Source organism: Heloderma suspectum, chromosome 3 (genome assembly GCF_057233095.1).
Source record: "Heloderma suspectum isolate Gila_16-S chromosome 3, 16-S_ref, whole genome shotgun sequence".
Taxonomy (NCBI): domain Eukaryota; kingdom Metazoa; phylum Chordata; class Lepidosauria; order Squamata; family Helodermatidae; genus Heloderma; species Heloderma suspectum.
This window is the reverse complement of record NC_139460.1, coordinates 10,073,524-10,094,938: the sequence shown is the minus strand read 5'-3', so window position 1 is coordinate 10,094,938 and position 21,415 is coordinate 10,073,524. Positions and strand designations below refer to the sequence as shown.

At 44.8% G+C, this 21,415-nt stretch overlaps 1 protein-coding gene across 1 annotated transcript in view; it reads left to right on the top strand.

Annotated features, from left to right (window-relative positions):
- Nucleotides 1-9,628, top strand: part of TENM4 (teneurin transmembrane protein 4) — a 352,941-nt gene extending 343,313 nt beyond the window's left edge. Inside the window, exons 28-29 of the mRNA XM_084845392.1 lie at nucleotides 3,501-3,643; nucleotides 7,859-9,628. Coding sequence (XP_084701518.1) covers nucleotides 3,501-3,643; nucleotides 7,859-8,617 — 902 coding nt within the window. The 3' untranslated portion in view covers nucleotides 8,618-9,628. The remainder of the gene's footprint in view (nucleotides 1-3,500; nucleotides 3,644-7,858) is intronic.
- The last annotated feature ends 11,787 nt before the right edge of the window (nucleotides 9,629-21,415 follow it).

Below are 21,415 nucleotides of genomic sequence, written 5' to 3'. Positions count from 1 at the left end.
TGCAGCCTTTGACCAAACAAACCGAACTCCACCAGAATCAGTCGAATTACTTTGGGATAAGTAATTTGAGGGTGGGAGCTGATGTGTATTGGAGAGGGGAGGGTAACAGAGTACAGGCAGGCATAGAAGACTGACAGAGTAGTATCAGAAATGAGGTCCAATGGTGCTGGAGTATGCCAGCAAGTCTTGAGGGACTTGAGAAAAGAAAGAGGTGGTGGGAAGCTGTTCCACATAAAGCAGGAGTACAGAACCAAGGGCCAAATTTAGTTCTCCTGGGGTACCTACCTGGCCACAAACCCCCCTTTCCCTGGCCCCACTCCCTTTCCACTGGTGATTTCTCAAATGTGCAGTTTTGTGCAGTTTTTCCTCCAGTCTAAATGGTTGAAATGCCTAAGTAAGGAGTAAGGGCTTCTGTACATGAGGCTTTTATTGTGTGTTCATGATTGCTCACTCATGGTAGTTTGCAAGTACTTTACATGACGTTGTCACCCTCCAGGGCCTCTCCCAGCTTTGTGACCATTATCAAGGCTCTTTTCTTAACTGGAATAATCCACTATTTTTTAAATGGCACATTGAAGCGCTTCAGAGGTTCTGTGTACTTCTGCAATGCTGCTATACCATGTAGTGGCTGTTTAATGAAACATATAGAACTTGCAGAGAAAAGAAATCCCCGAGAGAAAGCACATGTAAAGGAGCTGATCTTAATACCGCAAAGGATCCGAAAGCAGGAGCCCCAGTAAAGGTGCAGGATAAAAGCCTGGTGCAGAGAAGCCCTAAGAACTTTAAGCTCAAATATGCTGGTGTTTGGGGGGTTGGCCCCGCCCTTTTTCCTTTGGCCCCACCCACCACTGGAATGCAGCCTCCGAGAGATTCTCCAAAATGGAATTGACCCCTGGGCTGAAAGAATTTCAATGCCCTTGACACAGAGGAAGTGGTATGAAAGCAAAACATAGGGGGATGGGCCTCAACTCAGTGGTAGACTGTGTGCTTTGCATGCCAGGTTCAGTCCTTGGTATTGCCATTTAAAGGCTCTCAAGCTGAAAAGCTGGGAAAGCCCCTGCCAGGGACCTTGGAAGGATGCTGCCAGTCAGAGTAGACAGTGCTGGGCTACATGGGCCAGTGTTCTGACTCAGTATAAGGCAGCTTCATGTCTTTACATGAAGAAACAAAAGGAGATGAACTTGCGTGAAACAACGGCAAAGGAAAGGGGAGAAAAAGGGTGAGAGATCGTCTGGAGCAGAGAAACAGAGAGCTTTAAAAGGAAGAACTAGAAGCTTGGATTGATATGAGGGAGAGAACTAGTTTATGAACTTATAGAGAAGGACAAGATAATCGCAGCAGCAAGAGTGGAACAGGAGAGATGGCAGCACTCTAGAAGAGTTTTGGCTAGATGAGAAAGGAGCTCATTCAAAAGAGGAATTGACAGGGTTTGTGGCCTATTCGTTGTGAGAATAAAAGGCATGGGAGGAATCAAAGACCTCAAAATGGTGCAGATGGAAGGCAGAGAGATGAAGTTCTACCTGATGGTAGAGAAACTAAGCCTACAGTCCGAAACACACTTTTTAGGGAGTCAGCTGCATTGAACATGCATAGGATTGTGCTCTGAGCTTTCTGACAGAGCACCTAAACAAAACAGGCAAAGGAGGTTTTGATTTATTGAAATTTATGTTTAGCAGACCCAATAGTAGGAGCAGTTCTTCTGCAATTTTACTTTTATGGCACAGAGGTTTTCTGACTACTTTGTGGGGAAGTACGGCTGGGAAATTCTGATAGACGGAGCTGACATTTCTGTTACCCCTGTCTGTATTGGTTATGCCCTTTGCCGTCGACCCCAAATGAATTTATTCTGGCAAGTACAAGCCAAGTTACTGTGGATGGAAGCAAAAATGTACCCTGTGTCATATGAAGTGTACTTTTCTCTAAAAAATGAATGTTGCTGCCATTCAGCAGATTGGGGCACAGCCTGGTCAAAGACAAGCACTTTGAAGTCCCATTGATTTCAATGGGAGGATTAATCACACCCTTCGCTGTGGCTGGAGCGTGCTTTCTGTCTCTTTCACTTTGAGCTCCTGGACCTTTAAAAAAATGTTTCTTTCTGACCTCCTTCCACCCACACTCCACATCCCGCAGAGAAGGCTGTGTTTACAGATGTTTTCATATACCTTCCAGAATAGCAGTTCACAAAGAATTGATTAACTTTTCAAGCAAGTTGCTTTTTGTCCTCTTGACAAGTTCTTTTTGACTCTGCCTTGAAAACCATTTGCTGACCTCTTCCCCCATCCAGTACTGGATGTGCTCTTTGCAGGGGGCTCTTTCTTTTGTTCTTCATCATCCACAATATGCAGAGCCAAGAAACAAACAAAAAACCCAACCCTGAGAATCTGAAAGGCTAAAATTTAATCTCGTAGTGCTTGTAGTGAGAATATATCTACACTACGAACTTAAATTGATTTTTATACCAGTTTAGCTTTCACGGACTCCCCAAAGAAGCCTGCTGATTGTAGTTGGTCGTGACTAAAAACTTAGAGATTCTTAGCCCGCGTCAGAAAACTACAGTTTCCAGGCTTTCCTTGAACAAGGGAATAATAGTTAAACCACTTTTAAGTCTGTCATGCAGCTATGTTGAGATACTCTTTCCTTTGAATCAATGGGGAGTTACTAAGCATGATGTTGATTAATCTGCAGGGCAATGGATGTTGGTGAGTGATGTGTAAAGATGCTGTGAAGAATTTTCCCTTGAGGCAGCAAGTTGATTATTTTTGTGCTATAGCAGCCTGAGATTTCTACTATGAGAGCAAGGTGCTTTTTATTTTAAAGCAAATCTTCATAAAATAATAAGAAGCAGCATTGCCTTCTATCTCTCAAAGGCACAGAAGGCACCCTGAATACCAGCAAACAGAAAAGGATATTCAACGTTTTTCTTCACTTGGCTCATTAGTGGGCAACATGGAGTTGTGCTGAAAGGGCTGAGAATATAGCAAGAAGAAGCAATTGACCGGCCTGCTGACAGATATTAAAAAGGAACCGGCCACTTCCATTATTTTGTAAATGGAGGACATAGGGTGATAAGCAACTGATTTAAGGACCCACAGTCAGTTTATGGTTGGATGCATCTGGAGTCCACCCTTTCCCAGATCCAATGCCAGCTTTTGATCCAGTGGATCACACTGGCTCTGCTGGTTGACTTGCTGGGTGTCTTACCCATAAGGTGGCTTGATGTGAATTTGCTTCCCATTGGCCACAACATGCAATCTAAAATCTGTCCTATAGCAGTACAGTTGCCATTATGACCACTTCAGGCATGTTAGGCAATGTACAGCTTTAAATGTGCATATGAATGAACATATGCAAATAGCCAGTGCACTTTTTTCCATTTGGGGGAATGTGACCTCTTCCTCCTTCCAGATTTCCAGCTCTGAAATACAAGCTGCTTGGCTTTGCCTACATGCATTAAAATGTAGCTAGCAGATAAATTTTTAGTTTATCTTCTCCTGTTCCAGATGTCAACAGCTGGCTGCTCACATTTGGGTTTCAACTGCACAATGTCATCCCCGGATATCCTAAGCCTGACATGGACACTGTGGAACCCTCCTATGAACTCATCCACACCCAGCTGAAAACCCAAGAATGGGACAACAGCAAGGTAGAGACTTTTATCCCACCATCGCCCTGCCCTGTTTGTGGAAATTTACGGGGGGTCCAGACGATGTTGTCTTTTACTCATAACACTCCTGTTTTTTCCCCATGTTTCTGTCTTTTTCTTTATGGCCAAAACTCCATTAAGGAGAAAAAGACGGATTGGTTGCACAAGGCCTTCTAATGGTTCATGCTAGGGACCCCTCCATCTGGACACACCCTCTGTAATGTGGATGAAAAGTCCATCTGCCTGACTTTGATATAAAGTCTGCTTCTCTGGCTTCTAGAAGGCTATCTCTTGGGGTCATCACTAATTTATTCTACAGAACCCTTTCAATTTTTTTTTGGGGGGGTGTATATAGCCAGTGGAGTGCCAGCTTCTCCAGGTTTAGTCCTCATACCCACCAAGCACATAAGCACCTCTGTACATCCTCCTGGCAATGACAGAGCTCTTTCCTGGGACATAAAGATTGATGAGGTACAATCATGGCAGTGTCTTCCAGCCTTTTACAGCCACGAGAAGCAGCAGTCCATCTAGCTTGGATGGAGAGCGTTCGAGTGCTATTGCAGCAACATCTACTACCACAATATCACTGTAGCTCTCTTTCTGCCAGGATTCCTTTTGCCCCCACTTAACTTCAAACGCCAAAACATGCACAGATGAGGGCTTCAGTCCACAGCTTTTAATCCATTACTTCACAGGGTCATACAGATGCAAATTCTCAGTGACTCCCAGTCTACACGGAAATGCCTTCAGGGGGTTCAAAAGGTAGTTATGAAAGTTGCCCGCCATTTGAAGAGGAAGGCAGGCTCCCTAGCCTAACTTAAGTGGAGGAGGAACCTCTCTCTTGTGAGGCTTCTGAGCGCAGCTTCTCACGCAAGGCCAATCTGGTAGACCATCTAAGTTCCACCCCTGCTTTCCCTCTCTTTGCTCTGCATATGCACCTGGCATCTATTAGATCAGATTCTCCAACCCCGCCCCCTTCTGTTCGCTCTCTCTCAAAGGGGGTGTGAAGAGGAACCCTCATCCTCAGCCAGCTGGGCATTTGTAACCTGAGAAGCCGGGCCAGTCATGTCTGGGCTAGCCTGGGGAAACACCTCCCCCGTGTCTGGCGGTTCTCCTTCAGAATCTGAACTGCTGTCCCACTCCCTGCACTCAGAAACAACCCTGACACTTTCCAAGCTGGAGTGCTGCAGTGCTTTTCTCCACCCAAAAGGATCAACACAGTGCTATCACAAATGTTTTCCCCCCAGCCCCTTAAGATCAAAGTGTTCGGGTGAGCAGAGCCACCCGGTTCTACTCCACAGAGATTTTGTGGGAATAGAATTGAAATTGTTCCATTCTGCCAAGACTCTAGAATGGATCATGGAAGCCAGAATGTCTTCTGCAATTCACCCTGCAGCAAGGGGGTGGTGTCTTTACGTATTCCTTGCTGCATCCAAGCCGTTCATCCTCGAGACATGAAGTGAGCTCTGTGTCCCTGGAGAGAAGGTCTCCAGTCCAATGAGAGTTAGGTTTAAAAAAAAAACAAAACCCTCCCCTTTGCTGGATCAGGGATGTCGGACATAGGATGAAGGGAGGAATTGGCCTCTTCCCCCTCACATCTGAAATGTGGGATATGGGATTTATTTATTTTTACTTACCCTTCACTGGACCAGAGACCTTCTCTCATGTGATGTGACAGCCATGGCAATCAGCACACTGACTGCTACTAATTTCCCAACATAAACCCCTTTGTACCAAGCAGAATATCTCTGAGTCCAGGACTCAGCTGGGACTCAGACTCAAATCTCAGACTCCAATCTTCTATCTATGGTACTTCTGGTTTTCTAGCATTCCTCTCTATCTTAACAGTTTGCTGAAAGCCTGGGCATTATCAGAAGCCCACCGTCTTCACTCAAACTGCATTTTCTATTTCTCTTCTTCCCTAGTTCAGCTAGGGAGGAAGATATATAATGGAAGATGAAACGGAATGGGTAGCAAATTTCAAAGTCAGGATACTCTGACTCTTTGAACTCTGCATAATCTGTTTGCGTCCCTTCCTTTTATTTTCCAGCCACAGAGCCCACAAAGTTGTTTTTCTTCCCCAGAAGAAAGCACTCTTCCCAAATGCATTACTTTATTATTAAAAGGGTGTGTTCAAGGTCGTTAGATCTTAAAATTAAGCAGCTTTTCAAAGGCACAGCAGGACTTATTTTGAGATAACAGAGAAGTTTTTTAATTACGATTACAGTGGCGCTCATAACATTCCACAGTACCATGCAGAAGCTGTTGGTAAAGGGACACTTCAGGAGCGTCACGGTTTGAGTCTTAGAGAAAAAGTGATCGCCTCATGTTGTTAATTTAGGGCCAAACTATAGATGAAATGGAAGATCCGTGAATTGGGTCTGATTGGGATTACACTATCAGTGGAGGGTGGGTTCGTCCTTTCCTTCTGCATCATTTTCTTGATTGATCCCCACCCCCCGACCCCATGGATCTCCCTATATCATGCCTAGTTTGGCCCTTAGAAACACTTAATATGGCAATGGGTGAGGTGAAAGATATTTCGAATATATAAGTAGGTTCTGCCATTAAAAAAAAAAATAGTTCCTTAAACAAACCATAAAAACAATCCCGGTTTTAAAACTGCTTTGTTTAGCAGTTGAGTAGAGTTTGTTTTAAACAACATTTCCTTTTTCAAACATAATGACAAACCAGGAATCTGGAAAAAAATGAAATTAAGTTCGGGTTTATTCCTCCTCCTGGCCATGCAGGAGAAAAAGAGCAGAGTATGCACTGAGTGCTTTATGCCCAGCACTTTGCACGGGCACATTGTTCCTTGTGCACGTAATGCTAAATTATGGTTTTGTGTTATGTGCACACGCACCCAGTGGCTTACTGTGATGTGGATGCAAGGGCACCAGCAAAGGGCTGGATGTGCCTGATCTCGTCTGATATCGGAAGCTAAGCAGGGTCGGCCCTGGTTAGTACTTGGATGGGAGCCCGCCTGGGAATCAGGCTTCCTTCACGGAGCAGGGGGTTGGACTTGATGATCTTGTAGGCCCCTTCCAACCCTATGATTCTATGACTATGACATCTATGGCATCCTCTTGGAAGAAGTTAAAGCAAGCTCAAAATTTACTTCTGCCTTCATTGAATACACTGCCTTTCCTTCCCAAAGGATTGGAACTGATTGCTTATAGGCATTTCTCCATCATGCTGAAATGCTGTTGCTACGTTTCATTCAGCCTATTCCAGAGGGGTAGCCATGTTAGTCTGATGCATCAAAAAGAAGGAAGAGCCTTGTAACAGTTCATAGAATCATAGAATAGTAGGGCTGGAAGGGCCCTATAAGACCATCGAGTCCAACCCCTTGCTCAATGCAGGAATCCAAGTCAGAGCATCCCTGACAGGTGGCTGTCCAGCTTCATCTTGAATGCCTCCAGTATGGGAGAGCCCACCACCTCCCTAGGGAATGGGTTCCATTGTTGTATTGCTCTAACAGTCAGGACATTTTTCCTGATGTTCAGCCGGAATCTGGCTTCCTGTCACTTGAGGCCATTCTTCCGTGTCCTGCACTCTGAGATGATTAAGAAGAGATCCTGGCTTTCCTCTCTATGACAACCTTTCAAGTACTTGAAGAGCACTGTCCTATCTCCCTTCAGTCTTCTCTTCTCAAGGCTAAACATGCCCAGTTCTTTCCATCTCTCCTCATAGGGCTTTGTTTCCAGTCCCATGACCATCTTCATTGCCCTCCTCTGAGCCCTCTCCAGCTTGTCTGCATCCTTCTTAAAGTGCAGTGCCCAGAACTGGACACAGTACTCCAGATGAGGCCTAACCAGTGCTGAATAGAGGGGAACTAGTACTTCCCAGGATTTGGAAGCTATGCTTCTATTAATGCAGCTCAAAAGAGCATTTGCCTTTTTTGCAGCCACATCACATTGTTGGCTCTTATTTTGTTCACCTCAAAGGTGAACAAAATAAGTCCACAAAAGTATACACCCAAAAGATTAACAGTGCAATCCTATGTATGTCTACGTGGAAATAAATCCCATTGAGTTCAGTGGGACTTACTCCCATGTAAGTGTGTCTAGGATTGCAGTCTACGTTTGGTAGTCTTTAAGATGCCACAAGACTCTTCCTTGCCGGGGGGACAGGGGTCATTCAACATCTGTATATTGCTAACATGAGTTTCTCTCTGTCCTAATCTTCCTAATCTTTTTCTCTGCTGCTGCTCAGTCGATTTTGGGAGTGCAGTGTGAAGTGCAGAAGCAGTTGAAGGCTTTTGTCACCCTAGAGCGATTTGAACAGATCTACAGCTCAAGCATTGCGGGATGCCATGAAGTCAAGGAGAACAATAACTTTGCTTCAGGAGGATCCATCATTGGAAAGGGGGTCAAATTTGCTATGAAAGATGGAAGGGTAGCCACCGACATCATCAGCACAGCTAATGAGGATGGGCGGAGAATTGCAGCCATACTGAACAACGCTCACTACCTGGAGAATTTGCACTTCACTATTGAGGGCATGGACACCCACTATTTTGTCAAACCAGGGTCGTCGGACAGCGACTTGTCCATCTTGGGCCTCAGCGGTGGGAGGAGAACCTTGGAAAATGGCGTCAATGTCACCGTCTCCCAAATCAACACAGTGCTCAATGGAAGGACTAGACGATACACAGACATCCAGCTCCAACATGGAGCACTGTGCCTAAACACCCGCTATGGGACCACCTTGGATGAGGAGAAGACACGTGTGCTGGAGTTGGCCAGGCAACGTGCTGTGACCCAAGCCTGGGTGCGGGAGCAGCAGAGACTGCGGGATGGGGAAGAGGGAACCCGCTCTTGGACAGAAGGGGAGAAGCAGCAATTGCTAAACACAGGGCGGGTTCAGGGCTACGATGGCTACTTTGTGATCTCAGTGGAGCAGTATCCTGAACTCTCAGACAGCGCCAACAACATCCATTTTATGAGACAGAGCGAGATGGGCAGAAGGTGACAGAGAGGGTCGATGCGTTGACTTCTTGCCAAAGACAGCTACTCTTTTGTGGCCGCGTACCAGACTGTGTTGTACTCAATCCTTTTTTAAAAAACAAAGAACATAAATGATAAGGAATAAAGTTGGGGTGGAGTGATAATACAGTTGCACTGTAACTCATGCAACATCCTTTTATTTTATTTTTTTAAATTTGACTTTCTCACCTGTTACTATTATCATTCCCCCCACCCCACCCCCACCCACCCTTCCATGGACCAGAAAGTATATTTCGCTGTTGCGTGAACACAGTGAAATCCCGTGTCCTTTTCGTCCTTCCTTTCCCGTTTTGTGCAACACTCCAAAAAATGAGGAGTTGTCCATGTAAATCCATAGATTTCCTAATGTGGTGAGAAAAGGGTCTCTGTATTGGATTCACACTAACCCTTCATACGTGGGTTGGAAAAGGAAAAAAAAAAGGATTTCCAATAAGGAGCAGGTGGGGTGGGAGAGTAAGCTCATGACACCCTGCAGTGCACACAGAAAACAAACAAAAAGAAGAAGCTGGAGACTGTTCTAAATCTTCTTAATGTGATCCTTCTAAATAACCGTGAGCCCCTAAAGGAGAACTTGCAGGTCATTTTCACATTTCACACTCTTTCTGGGCGATTCTGCGGCTCAGAAGTGGCCGAACAAGGCAAAATAGCTGCGTCTTATAGACTTGCAAGATGAGTCTTTCCCTTCCTGAGATGGAATAATCTTTTTTTATTTTTTTTAAATGAGTCTTTTTTACTACGATAGGCTATTTTGTTCACCAGTTTGTTTTTGTTTTTGTGTGAGTGTGACAGAGTATGTATCGCTGCAGATCTTGTTTTTTTACTTTGAAGCCCCGTTACAGCTATGGGGTTGGGGGTGGGGGAAGATTCACACTCTACTAGGATAACTTTTCTTGCACATGCTGTTGGATGGAAAGCACCAATGATGTATAATTGTCAATGGTAAACTCTCCTTAAATATATAGTATTTCTGTACACCAGGTCAAGTGTCTTAAAAGTCATCTTTTGAGGATGCAAGCTCTTCTCTTAAAAGTACAGGTGGCAATTTTCCAATGGTAGGCTCACCATTCATGGTGAAATGTTCTCAATTCCTCCTGAGAATTATATACCTGAGGACCAAACTAGATGTTACTGTGGATCTCAGTGGTTTTTGTTTTTACTCTAATGCAGCTGTGGGGAAGGGGCATGCCGAATTTGATGAGAGCTACAGCAAGGGAGAAGAGGTCTTTAACTCTTTCTCCATAGGCCAAAATAATCCACTGCATTTCTCCCTCAAGATAAAAAGATATCGTATCAAGAAGTGGCTGGGAGGTGCTTTTTAGTGAGCAGATGGCCCATAGAAAAAGAGGCACACACCAGCAGCGCTGCTTACATCAAACTCAGAGCCTCCTGTGGCTGCACTGCAAAAAAACAAAAACCATTGGAAGACACTCCACACGTCCACCAAGTCCAGTCTGCTTTGTCCATTATACTGAGCCAAGCCATTGCTCTGGGTTCCCCAGGGCCATCTAACTTGCAGCAGCACCCCTAGGTCTTGGAGAAAGTCTTTCTTTGCCTCCACGTTGTCCTTTAATGGGTGATCCCAGGGATTGAACCTAGGGCAGTAGGCATGCAAAGTACATATCCTACTACTGAGCTATAGGCAGGTGGATTCATAGAATGATAGAATAGTAGGCTTGGAAGGGGCCTATAAGACCGTCGAGTCCAACCCCCTGCTCAATGCAAGAATCTCAGTCAAATACACGTCCAAATACATTACATCTGGTCTTGGAAAGTGGAACAGCCATTAATACTCTGTGCAAAGAAACCCCACATTTAGCACTAATGTAACCCAGTTCTGTGCCATGGAAACCCAGATTCTGCTATCAAACCGTGTTATGCAACTTTGCCCACATCTGCTTGTTTTGTGCAATTCATTCTACTTCCAGCATTGTGGTTTCCAAAGAACCGGGGCATAGTAGAACAGAATGATATGGAGATTGGCATCAGGTGACCTGAAGGTGCAGATACTGGGGCAATAGTAACCATGAGAGGTGGGTGTAACTAAGGATGTACAAATCCCTTACCTTGTTCCGTTCCGGGGATCCGCGGGGGTGGGAGGCGATCCGTCCCTCCCCCCGGAATCCTCCCCAGCCAGCTCTGCTCCGCAGCAAAGCCATGGAGCCGCTGGCCGGGGCCAGCCGCAGCCGGACTTCCGGCCACTGCCGGGCTGCTGCGGCCGCCATTTGCATCCTTGCATTAGGCCATGATAGGCTGCATTAGTATTTATGTAGCCTACCACGGCAAAAGGCAGGGATGCAAATGGTGGCTGCTACACCATTTGCATCCCTACCTTTTGCCATGATAGGCTACGTAAATACTTATGTAGCCTATCACGGCAAAGAGCAGGGGCGCAAATGGCGTAGCAGCCGCATTATGGCCTAATGCAGGCACGCAAGTGGCAGCTGCTACAACAGCCTCCATTTGTGGCCGCAGCAGCTGGAAGACGAGCTGGAGCCACCGCCACCGCATTTGCCACTGCATCCGCCACCGCCGCCGCATCTGCCGCCAGGTAGGTCCGTCCCGGGGGGGGATTTTGGGGGGTGGCAGGTGGAGAGGCCGTTCCGCCACGGACTCCGGGGGGCCGGATTCCAAAGAATCCAGCCTCACTGGAGTCCGTGGTGGATTTCTCCAACATCCCTAGGGGTAACAAGAATCTTGTGCAAGACACTGAAGCTTACCCCCTTGCCTGTGGAAATCCTGCTCAGGCACTCGCTAGCATTTCAGTGTCATATTTTCACATTGTTTTTCACAGCTCATAAGGGATATAATGTATATGTGGAAAACATATAGCCTTGTGAGATCAATATGTGTTCAGCTCGTGAGACAAAATCTATTCCAGAGTCTCTCTCTAAAAACACCCCAACAGACTTCCAAATTGTGAGAACTGGACACCAAGAGAATAGTGCCCAAGACTGAGAATGAAGGACATGGACACATGCCATGACTTGAGTGGGGGATATTTGAGTGAGTTTTTTTGAGTGTCAGGAAGCAACGGAAAAGGAGGTTGTTTTATAAACGATTATAGCCAGTCAGGAAAACTGTCTGCTGCCTGGATGGATTCCATCCATTCAACTCGTCATTCCCCCTGCACAAGTAAGAGGTTGTGTGTGTCTCTTTCCTGTGTGTAGCTCCGCCTCCTCCTCGGCTATCCTGGTGGAGGATGGTGGCTCATTGTGGAGATGAATCTGCTCTAGGTTTCGGTCAGAAGTCTAAAGGAACTATGCAAGGTACTGAACTTATCTGGGGAATAGGGTTCATCATCTTGGATAGCTCCTTTAGAGTTGTGACTGGTTCTGCCTGAAACCAGAAGTGGATTCACCACCCCATTGACGTTGGAGCTACCAGCCTCTGCTGTGCTGTTCCTGGTCCTTGAGAGAGCGGCAGAGAAGGAGGCTGATGCATGAGTGACCTGGCATGGGTGAGGAGGGAGATAACCAGGCTGTAATGCATCCAGACAACAATCCCCTCTCTCTGCTAGAACATGTTATTTTGACATCGTGATCAGGGTAATGGAGTATCTCAGCAAGCTGAGAGTGCATACTACCAGAGAGGCCTCAGGTCACCGAAAATCCAGAGCCAACCCTTGTAGGGCATCAGAGTGACACCATAATTTTTTACCTGACTTGGACATTTGTGTCATCTCTCTCACCTATGACATAGGGTGAACCGTACAGGTCATAAAACATTCATACAAAGATCTCCAAAGAACCAAGATAAATTTTGTGTAGCAGCTCCAATGGACAAACATTCTATACTATTAGCTTGTCCTTGGGCACCTCTTTTTATTTATCTTTACCTATAAGAGGAAGGAAGTATACACATTTCCTAAAATTTCAACTGCAGACAGGGGACTTTAGTGGCATCTCACATCACATGTCTTCGTGAAATTAGAGGCACATCTATCCATAAGCTCAAATAAGTTACTGGCCAGTGTCTGGAGGGAGACATCCAGGAAACTTTGGCATGTGTCCCTGAACTCCTTAAAGGAAAAGCAGGATAGAAATGTAGCAGAAGACTTCTTTGAAATGAGTGGCTGTTGAGGGATAGGAGGGCAGTGCGTTCACCACCATATGAAGTTGCCATCATGAGTATACATCAAAATTATTCTTTAAAAGGTGCTAAGGGAAGCTATTGTGCTCTAGTGGTATCTACTGCAACCTCTTGTCCTATAGTGGGATGCCCTGATGAACTGTTCTTCAGACTTCCTACATGCCAGGAACTTTTTCACATGGACCAATCTGTTGAGGACTCCCTGTGTCACTGCCATGGACACTCTCTGTGTTACACAGGATTCTGGGTCCTATTCCATTCCAAGGAATGGAATAGGACCCTATCTCAGTTCATCAGTTCATCTCAGTGTTCTGGTCAGACCTGTTCAGTCTCACTGTTGCCTCAAAGGAACTGAGTGACCCTAGAGCACACCCAATCACTCTCCCTATGGTGTCTCAGGGGACAGGTCAGTCAAGTTGTCTTTGCATGATGCTTCTCTTTGAGGAACCCTCTCAGTATGCTTCTAAGGAATGCCAGGGTTTTCAGACCAACAATTTGGTTTGAAAAACACCTCTCTAATGTAACATATCCATTAAAGATGCTTTGGGGGTTGCTACCACAACAGTGCAATCCTGTACATTTCTACTTGGAAGTAAGTAAGCAGCTTACTCCCAGATAAGTGTGTATAGGATTGCAGCACAAGAATCTGTGCATCAACAAATATTTTGGTGAATTTCATAACTGATCCGATGCAAAAATGGGCAGGCATGCCCTCCAGCTAGCCCTGTGTAGCATGTTTGATTTGGTATTTCCTGCAGCCACAATTGTCTGTTAGTTTTCTACAGAGTGTTATAACTACCTTGTTTTTAGGACCAAAAGATTTTTCACCATTCCTTTCTTTGGTTTTACTTTGGAGTCAAGAAAACAAATTAAGGTATATCACACTCTCTTTCTCTCTCTCTCTGCCTCTCTCTCTCTCTCACACACACACACACACACACACACAGACAAATTAAGATTTGTACTGAGCAAGAGAAAAGATGTGTCAGAGGATGTTTAATTTCTGGAATGCATTTGAACAGTTTTCTAAAACAGCAAAGAGTATTGTTTCTGGGAATACTATATTGTTGAATGCATTCAAACTGAGAATGGTTTCAGACAAGCACTTCACCACATCTAAGTCATGCTTCTGTCTGTGTGTAAGCTCATACAACACATTGATGCGCACATGCTGCTGGGCTGTAAGAACATGCCGCTAGGAAGTACTCTCTGCTATGTTTTCCAATAGCATGGTCTCAGTGCTTGATAATGGTCCGGTTTGCATGCCTGACCCATGGACAAGCACAAGCAGGAGAGAGCGGGCGTGTTGCATCCCACGCACCTGCCACTTCCACTTTTAATTAACCCACAAGCAGACCCTTCATAGGTTGCTGAGCATGTTGCCTGAACATGGACTGCTGGATTGTTTAGGGGCTAAACAACCCAGTGGTTAACCCAACAACTGCTGAATTATTTAGCCCCTAAACAAGCCAGCAGTCTGGATTTGGGCAACAGACTCAGCACCCTATGAAGGAGCCGCTCGTGGGTTGTTGATTAAAAGCGGAAGTGATGGGCATATGGGAGGTAATGCACCTGCTGTCTCCCACTCATGCATGACAGCCCATGGGATGTTTGGCCCATGAGCTGTCGCTCAAACCAGGTCACTCTGTTGGATATAACACAAATAAGGTATGTTAATTTAGCACATCCAGTTTACATATGCATAAATTGCATATCTATGGCTCCCTGTCTTCTTGAGTTGGTGTTGCCTCAGTCATCCACTGATCACCCTAGGTCCTGCCTGCATCAATATACATTCTCTCTGTGGTTTTGGAGGGCATAGTCTTGTGTATGTAACTCATGATTTTTACCATGAGAGTCCAGAGAGAAGGATGGAAACAGGATGGTTGCGATAGAAAGGGTATTAATTAGAAAATGGAAAAGGGGATCTAGAAGGGAATGGAAGTGTAGTGTGCTTATAACACAGCCAAGATGTTTGAGATCTACAGAAGACATAGATTTTCATTACAAAACCGATTCCCCCATATCCAGGGCATTTGCTTCCCTGATCTGATTCTATATGCAGTGGAGCAATCCTGCTGATGTCCTCACCACTGTGACCTGCCACCCAAAGGGACAATAGGTGACACTGGTCACAGTGCAATCCAGAGAAATTTGTAACACATGGTGCTTTCAGAAGTATGGTTCATAACACTAACACTCAAAAGGCTATTCCATCTTTTCTTCCTTAACAGATTTTTTCTGATATGAAAAAAGAAGGAAGAGGTGGTGGGAAAATATTTGGGGGGGGGTTTACAAATTAATGACAATGTTGCCTGGACACACTGCAAAATTATGTAAAAGAAACTGATTGCACAATAAAAGCCTTGTTTGGAAGCATGCTAGGCCCCACTGAAATCGATGAAACTAAAGTGCAAAGTTAAATACGCAAGTCACATTCATTTCAGTGGGGCTGAGTTGCAAAAAGCTTTTCACAGATAGCAACCTACAGTGAAAAGTAGGAGGGTGGCCACCCTAGTTCTATGTGCACTATAGAATTACGTGTATGGCAACAAAAAGTAGCTTTACAGTGCAACCCTATACAGGTCTACTCATCAGTAAATCCCACTGCGTTCAATGGGGCTTACACCAAGGTAAGCATGCAGAGATTGCACCTTTAGTGTGTTAAGCACATATCTGTATTTACTTTCTGCCAGATACCATCCTAGAATCTCTCTCTAAATATTCCTCACTTAGGAAAAGTAAATATGATGGGGTTGCTGATACTATTTTAATGGCATAAGAATTGATCCAGAACTTATCTTGAAACTCAAGTCATTGGAAACCCCACATCATTTTTCTCCCTATTCAGTGAAACATTTCTGCTAATGGCACAATGCTACAGACCATTACACCTTGCCTCTGACGTTACTGATATTTGCAAAGGAGCCCCTGGAACACCTGAGTGAACAAGGAAAAGAAAGGGTGGGGGAAGAATCTTAGACCTCCCCATATTTTTTTCAGCAAGGGATTGAGGTTAAGACACTTGTAGAAATAACCGCACACTTTTTTTCCTACGGCAAACAAAGAAAAATATGCTTTGTATAACAGGATAACTTCTGAACACAGCTACCAGTTTGAGGAGGACTTTCTCGCAAAGTCACACTTGCAATCCCAGCACTGGAGATTTTGTTCTCATTACTGTGTGTAATTTCCTGACGTCTGGAACTAATTTTTTGAGATTTTTTCTCTCTCTCTCTTGACACTTTGTGTTTCTAACACTGTATTCTTGACTGTGTAAATAAGACAAGCCTGTAAATACGTGCAGATGTAGATACCTTCTAGAAAATGAAAATCAAAACAAAAAAATCTCAGAACAGAAGTGACCATGTGTAGCCTTCGGTGACAAATAAAAGAATATTTTGTGTTTAAAAAGAGTGGAGAAGTTTTTGATGGCTTGGAATAAACTATGAGTTGTTTAGTTTGCCTTTAGATCCAGGTGCAGGATTTATAACAGGGCCTGGAGAACTCCCTGTCCAACAGAGAGCCTACTCAAACCTTCCTCTGAGCAGACTGATTTACATAGATGGTACAATGAAAAAACAACAACAGGCTACTAGTTTGGGTTTTTAGGAAGGGCTAGAAAAAAAAGCAATATATATATATATATATATATATATACACACACACACACACACACATACACACACACACACACACACACACCCCAAGATCACAAATACATGCTTAACCTATTTCTATATGAACAGTTAAAGCTGGAGTACTAAAAATGCAAGCTATTTCGATTGATGTGCATAGGACCTCCCACTGTTCTTTGGGCCTAGGATTGCTAAAATTGTTAATACACTTCTAAACCTATCTGGATCCAGGACACAAGATGTCAAAACACTAAGGATGGGACAGGCTGCTGCCCAAACCAACAGCCTCAAATGTCCTAGGGGCACTCCAGATTGATGTACACATCCTAGGGAGGCCTACCCCACTTTATTGACTACAACTTGCAGGCTGGAGAAATTCAGAATGCCACTTCATGCACTGAGAGCATCTCTACACCAGCCTAAAATCCTGCATTTAAAATGGGGCTTTCTAATTCCATTTTAAATGCAGGATCAAGACGGACCCCCTTTGCACACACTTCCTTCCCCCGCCCCCCTTTCCCCCTCCTTTTCCCTCTTATCTGAGTCTTCCATATGTTTCATTATACAGCTGCTAGATGGCGGTGTGGTCTAGTGAGAGAACTCAAGCGGAACTCGAGCACCGTAAACTGATAGCTCATTATCTCCCATCTTTAAAAAAAATGGAATAAAGATCATTAGGTGCGGGAGATGCCCTGGAGGTTGACGTCGTCATCTGAAGGACTCACAAACTTCCACGAGTAACCAATCTCGATAGCAGGATAAAAGCTCCATGTGACGAAGCCCTGAGTATCCCTAGATGTTGAGCAGGAGAAACTAACACTGGGCTGCTGTTTTAAGTGTCAGCCTTGTGTTTGCTGTAACATTTCACTCCAGTCTAAGAAGCTGATGACTGTAAATACAAGATCCTGTTTGACAGTGTCACTGCACAATAGGACTGTGTTTTTACTCCATGATTGATATATACACACCATGAGTTAACTGCTCCTTAACCTTAAGGAGCTCTCTTTCGGAGCTGGTCTAGTAGTTACATTCACCAAGAAGACTGGCAAATTTCCTATCCCAATAGCACATTCCCTATTCTGGCCATGTCATTTATTTATTAGTATTATATCTATTACAATTCATTGTGCAAGTTGGGGCTCTTATATCATGAGTTTCCTCACGCCTGTCAGAAAACCCAGTTGACATGGATTGTGGACAGAAAAAGTGGTCATATGATAAGTTATACATAATACAACAAGAAGGTGGGGAATTCACCACAAGGATACCTAACCCTGGGATTAGCATGCTTTACCAGGTGTGGTCAAACTTCAGTGTCCTTTTTTTCTTTTCTTTTTTTACTAGAACCCTGAGGGCCCACCAACCGGAGCCAGGTGCAACACAGTGGCTTGCGAGGTAGAAGCCAGAGACAAAATGGTGGCCCTGAGATGGAGCCAGTTACCCACTGCACCACATGAGCCATACATTGGGCTGGCTGATAGACTGGGCTGACCCATATACAAGCACAAATCTGCAGCTAGTTACTGCAGATAAGGGAGTCTAACAGACTAATTTAGAACAACAAAGTAACTTTTCTCTTGCTATTCTTAAACACCTAGAAGTGATCTATGTTTGCAAATCTACTGAAAATCATCTAACAGTCAGGAGAAACTTCCTGACTGTTAGAGCAATACGACAATGGAACCAATGACCTAGGGAGGTGGCGGGCTCTCCCACACTGGAGGCATTCAAGATGAGGCTGGACAGGGATGCTCTGACTTGGATTCCTGCACTGAGCAGGGGGTTGGACTCGATGACCTTGTAGGCCCCTTCCAACCTTACTAGTCTATGATTCTATGATTCTGTGCGTGAGCTATCTGTGAGTAGATCCTTTTCTGCCTTCCCCATCCTGATATAACCAGCTACAAGGCCCTCAACAGATGGTCTGCAGGTTCCTCTAGACCCACCAAGCCCTTGTCTATTCCCTACCATTGCCCCATTACTACCTGTTCTCTTAGCCCAGCCTCCAAGTTTATTTATTATATCCCACATGTTCCTTGGTGCACACTTTAAAAAACAACTACCCCCCATATACAGAAACGTTCCAGGACTCATGGTTAGAGTGTAAGGCCCATTAAGTTAATTTTCTCTTGTTGGCACAAGGCCTCTTACTCAATTGCCTGCAAGGATTACTCACAGGGCTTGCAAGACCTTTGTAAATCACAGCCCAATCTTTTACTTCCTGCTGGATTATAATCAGTAGCCACAAAAGGCTATGTCCAGGATTTTCCTCCCTTGCCTCTCTGGTATATGCAGGGCCAATATTTTGTCCCATCAGGGAAATAACTTTATTTTATATATTGCCCATAACCAGAGCGACCCACGTAGTGTCGGACTAGGACAGGGAGACCCAGGTTCAAGACTCCGCTATGAAGGACACTGGTCATGGGTGTCCACTGGAATTTTTCCGGGGGGCGGGAGTGGGGGAAGCTGCACAGCAGTTTCTAGTTGTAATTTGCTCACATAGCACCAGCTGCTACAACACACCTGTGCTCTTTCCTTGTGTGTGCTATTTGATTTCTGGTTGAGCATCACATTCTATGACATACAGAAGCCTACACTTAGTAGTAGAAGGTCCTTGGAATTGGAAGGCACTAATGCAGAAAAGTGTGATATTCAAGATGCATCATGAATGCTAACAAAACTTTATTTGGAATTAGGGGTGGATAAAAGAAAACACCTAGGAACAAGAGAAACAAAAAACCCAAATCCACAAACACAGTTGTTGTTGTTCAGTCGTGTCCGACTCTTCGTGACCCCATGGACCATAGCACGCCAGGCCTTCCTGTCCTGAGCTCTCTCCCGGAGCGTGCTCTTAAGAATATATCATATATTTTATGGCATCACTGCTGTTTATCATAACACTGACAATTTCACATGACTCATCATCCTAGGAAGATTTCCTTCCTCTTGGAAACAATTATTTCAGCATGATAGCCCTGCCCAGGGGTGTGTCTTTTGCCTGGCTGTGACCTCACTGAGCCCGGTCAAGGGGTGTTCCCCCAATGTTTCCCCTCCCTGTGTTTCCCTGATGTTTTTGCCATTTTGCACCCAGCCATTCAGGAGTTCTGAGTTACCTCATGGTATTTACTTTGCCTTGCCTACCACTAAACTCTGGCAGCCATCCCCCCAAAAGTATAGGTGCACTCTGCTCCTCAGTCTCTACCTTAAAAAAAAAAAAATCCCCTTAGAAGCACAGTGTCGAAATAGTGCATTGCCGCAGCTTTGTGAACCTGAAGTAAGCACTCCAGTTTCACCAACCACAGCCACCGGGGGGGGGAGTGGAGTTATTTACAAGTGGGGTATGGGGTGGGTGGACATAGAGTAAAAAAAGGTGGGGAGACCAATGAGTGAGGCTTGTTTCCTGCCCCTGTCCAGGCTCCCAGCTGCTACTGCATTATGAATGCTCCCGTAAACTGGAAAGAACATTACCGCGATAAAGCAGACATGGAATTTTACATAATAGCTGAGAAACTACAGAACATCAAAGAACCCCTCATATTACCACAGTAGTGGAGACACTCGTTCACTTAAGTTAGCCTGGTTTCAATCTTTAACATTCCCCCCACTTCTGTGCATGTTTACTCAGAAGTAAGAAATAAATCTCACTCCCCTGCAGTGAAAGTGTTAAAGGCTAACTGTAGAAACTCACCCTAAAGTGCTCTTTCACTTCTCCAATGCTCTCTTAGATCGTGATTGCAACATTGTGCCTCTTTGCTGTTCTGTAGTTTCTCTGTTATGAAAAACCACTTCTCGGCTTGATCGCAGTAACGATCTTGCCTTCGCATTGTGAGCAGTGGGGAGGAGAAGGGGAAAAGGAGGGGGGTGGAAGCAGTAGGCAAAAGTGCACACATGGGGAAAATGGGGTAGAGAGCAATAACTCCACAGCAGATTGCTGGGATGTGGAGAAACTGGGGTGTGGCAGGGAGCTAGAAATGGGGAACGTTGCAATCCTATGCATCTCTACTCAGAAGTAAGCCCCATTGGGTTTGGAATTGCAACTAGCATCTCCCAGAGGAGTTCTGAGAAACAGTAAGATCACACATTTCAGGCAACCACTTCATCACAACAAAGGGGGGAATAGCCACCTCATGACGACACTCCATCTGATGAAATGTTTGTGCCACTTCTGAGGAGAGTCTGCGATTCGCCCAGCTCTATTCCACACCATTTTAGCAAGCCTACCTTACACTTGGAGACCCACTGATGTACACTTGTTGATTAAAAAAAGTATTACAAAACTTGGCCTCCTCGCCAAGGTGTTACGTAATTGTGTTATTATGCACACATTGTTTGGTTCTCATGTCTTAGTACAAGAGGGCTTTCAAATAGAATGCCTCAGCAAATGAGGCTGGTGCCAAGGCCTCCATGTTTCTGCCTCTAACCATAAGAAATGAGAATGCTTGCCTGACACTACATTACCATCTTTAAGCTAATGGACGGTCTGGCCCTCACCTCCAAGATGCCTTACATAACCAACTCTAATCATTCCCAATGAGTGGGAACTCATAAGCCCCGAACAGCTAAAAAGAACTCTTGAATGTGACAGGTTTTGACCAAACAACCTCTGCAATGGGAAACTCTACTCGCCCTTTTTTCTCATCATATTAATCTTCTCCCAGGTTACAATGCCATCTCCGGCAGGCCAGGAGGAAACAAAAAGCTCCAAGGATTGTTGTGGGAGAGAAAAAAACATGCAATTTACAGAAGGCATTTCCTTCAGAATGGAGACAGCAAAGAAAGGAAGTGAGGGTTTTTAGAAATGGCATCATGCTTTTAAAAGGGTGCCTCCCAATGGTTTGATAATTTCACCTCAATCATTAACTCCCTGGGGATGCTTTAGACAAGTCATTGTCTCAAAGCCTCCATCTCCCACCCATCCCTGCCAATCTGTAATATGGGGATAATTATACTGGCCTATCTTAATGGGTTGTAAAGGTTGTAAAAGAGACATTTTCTCCCTCTCTCAAAATACTAGAACCCGGGGGTCATCCTGT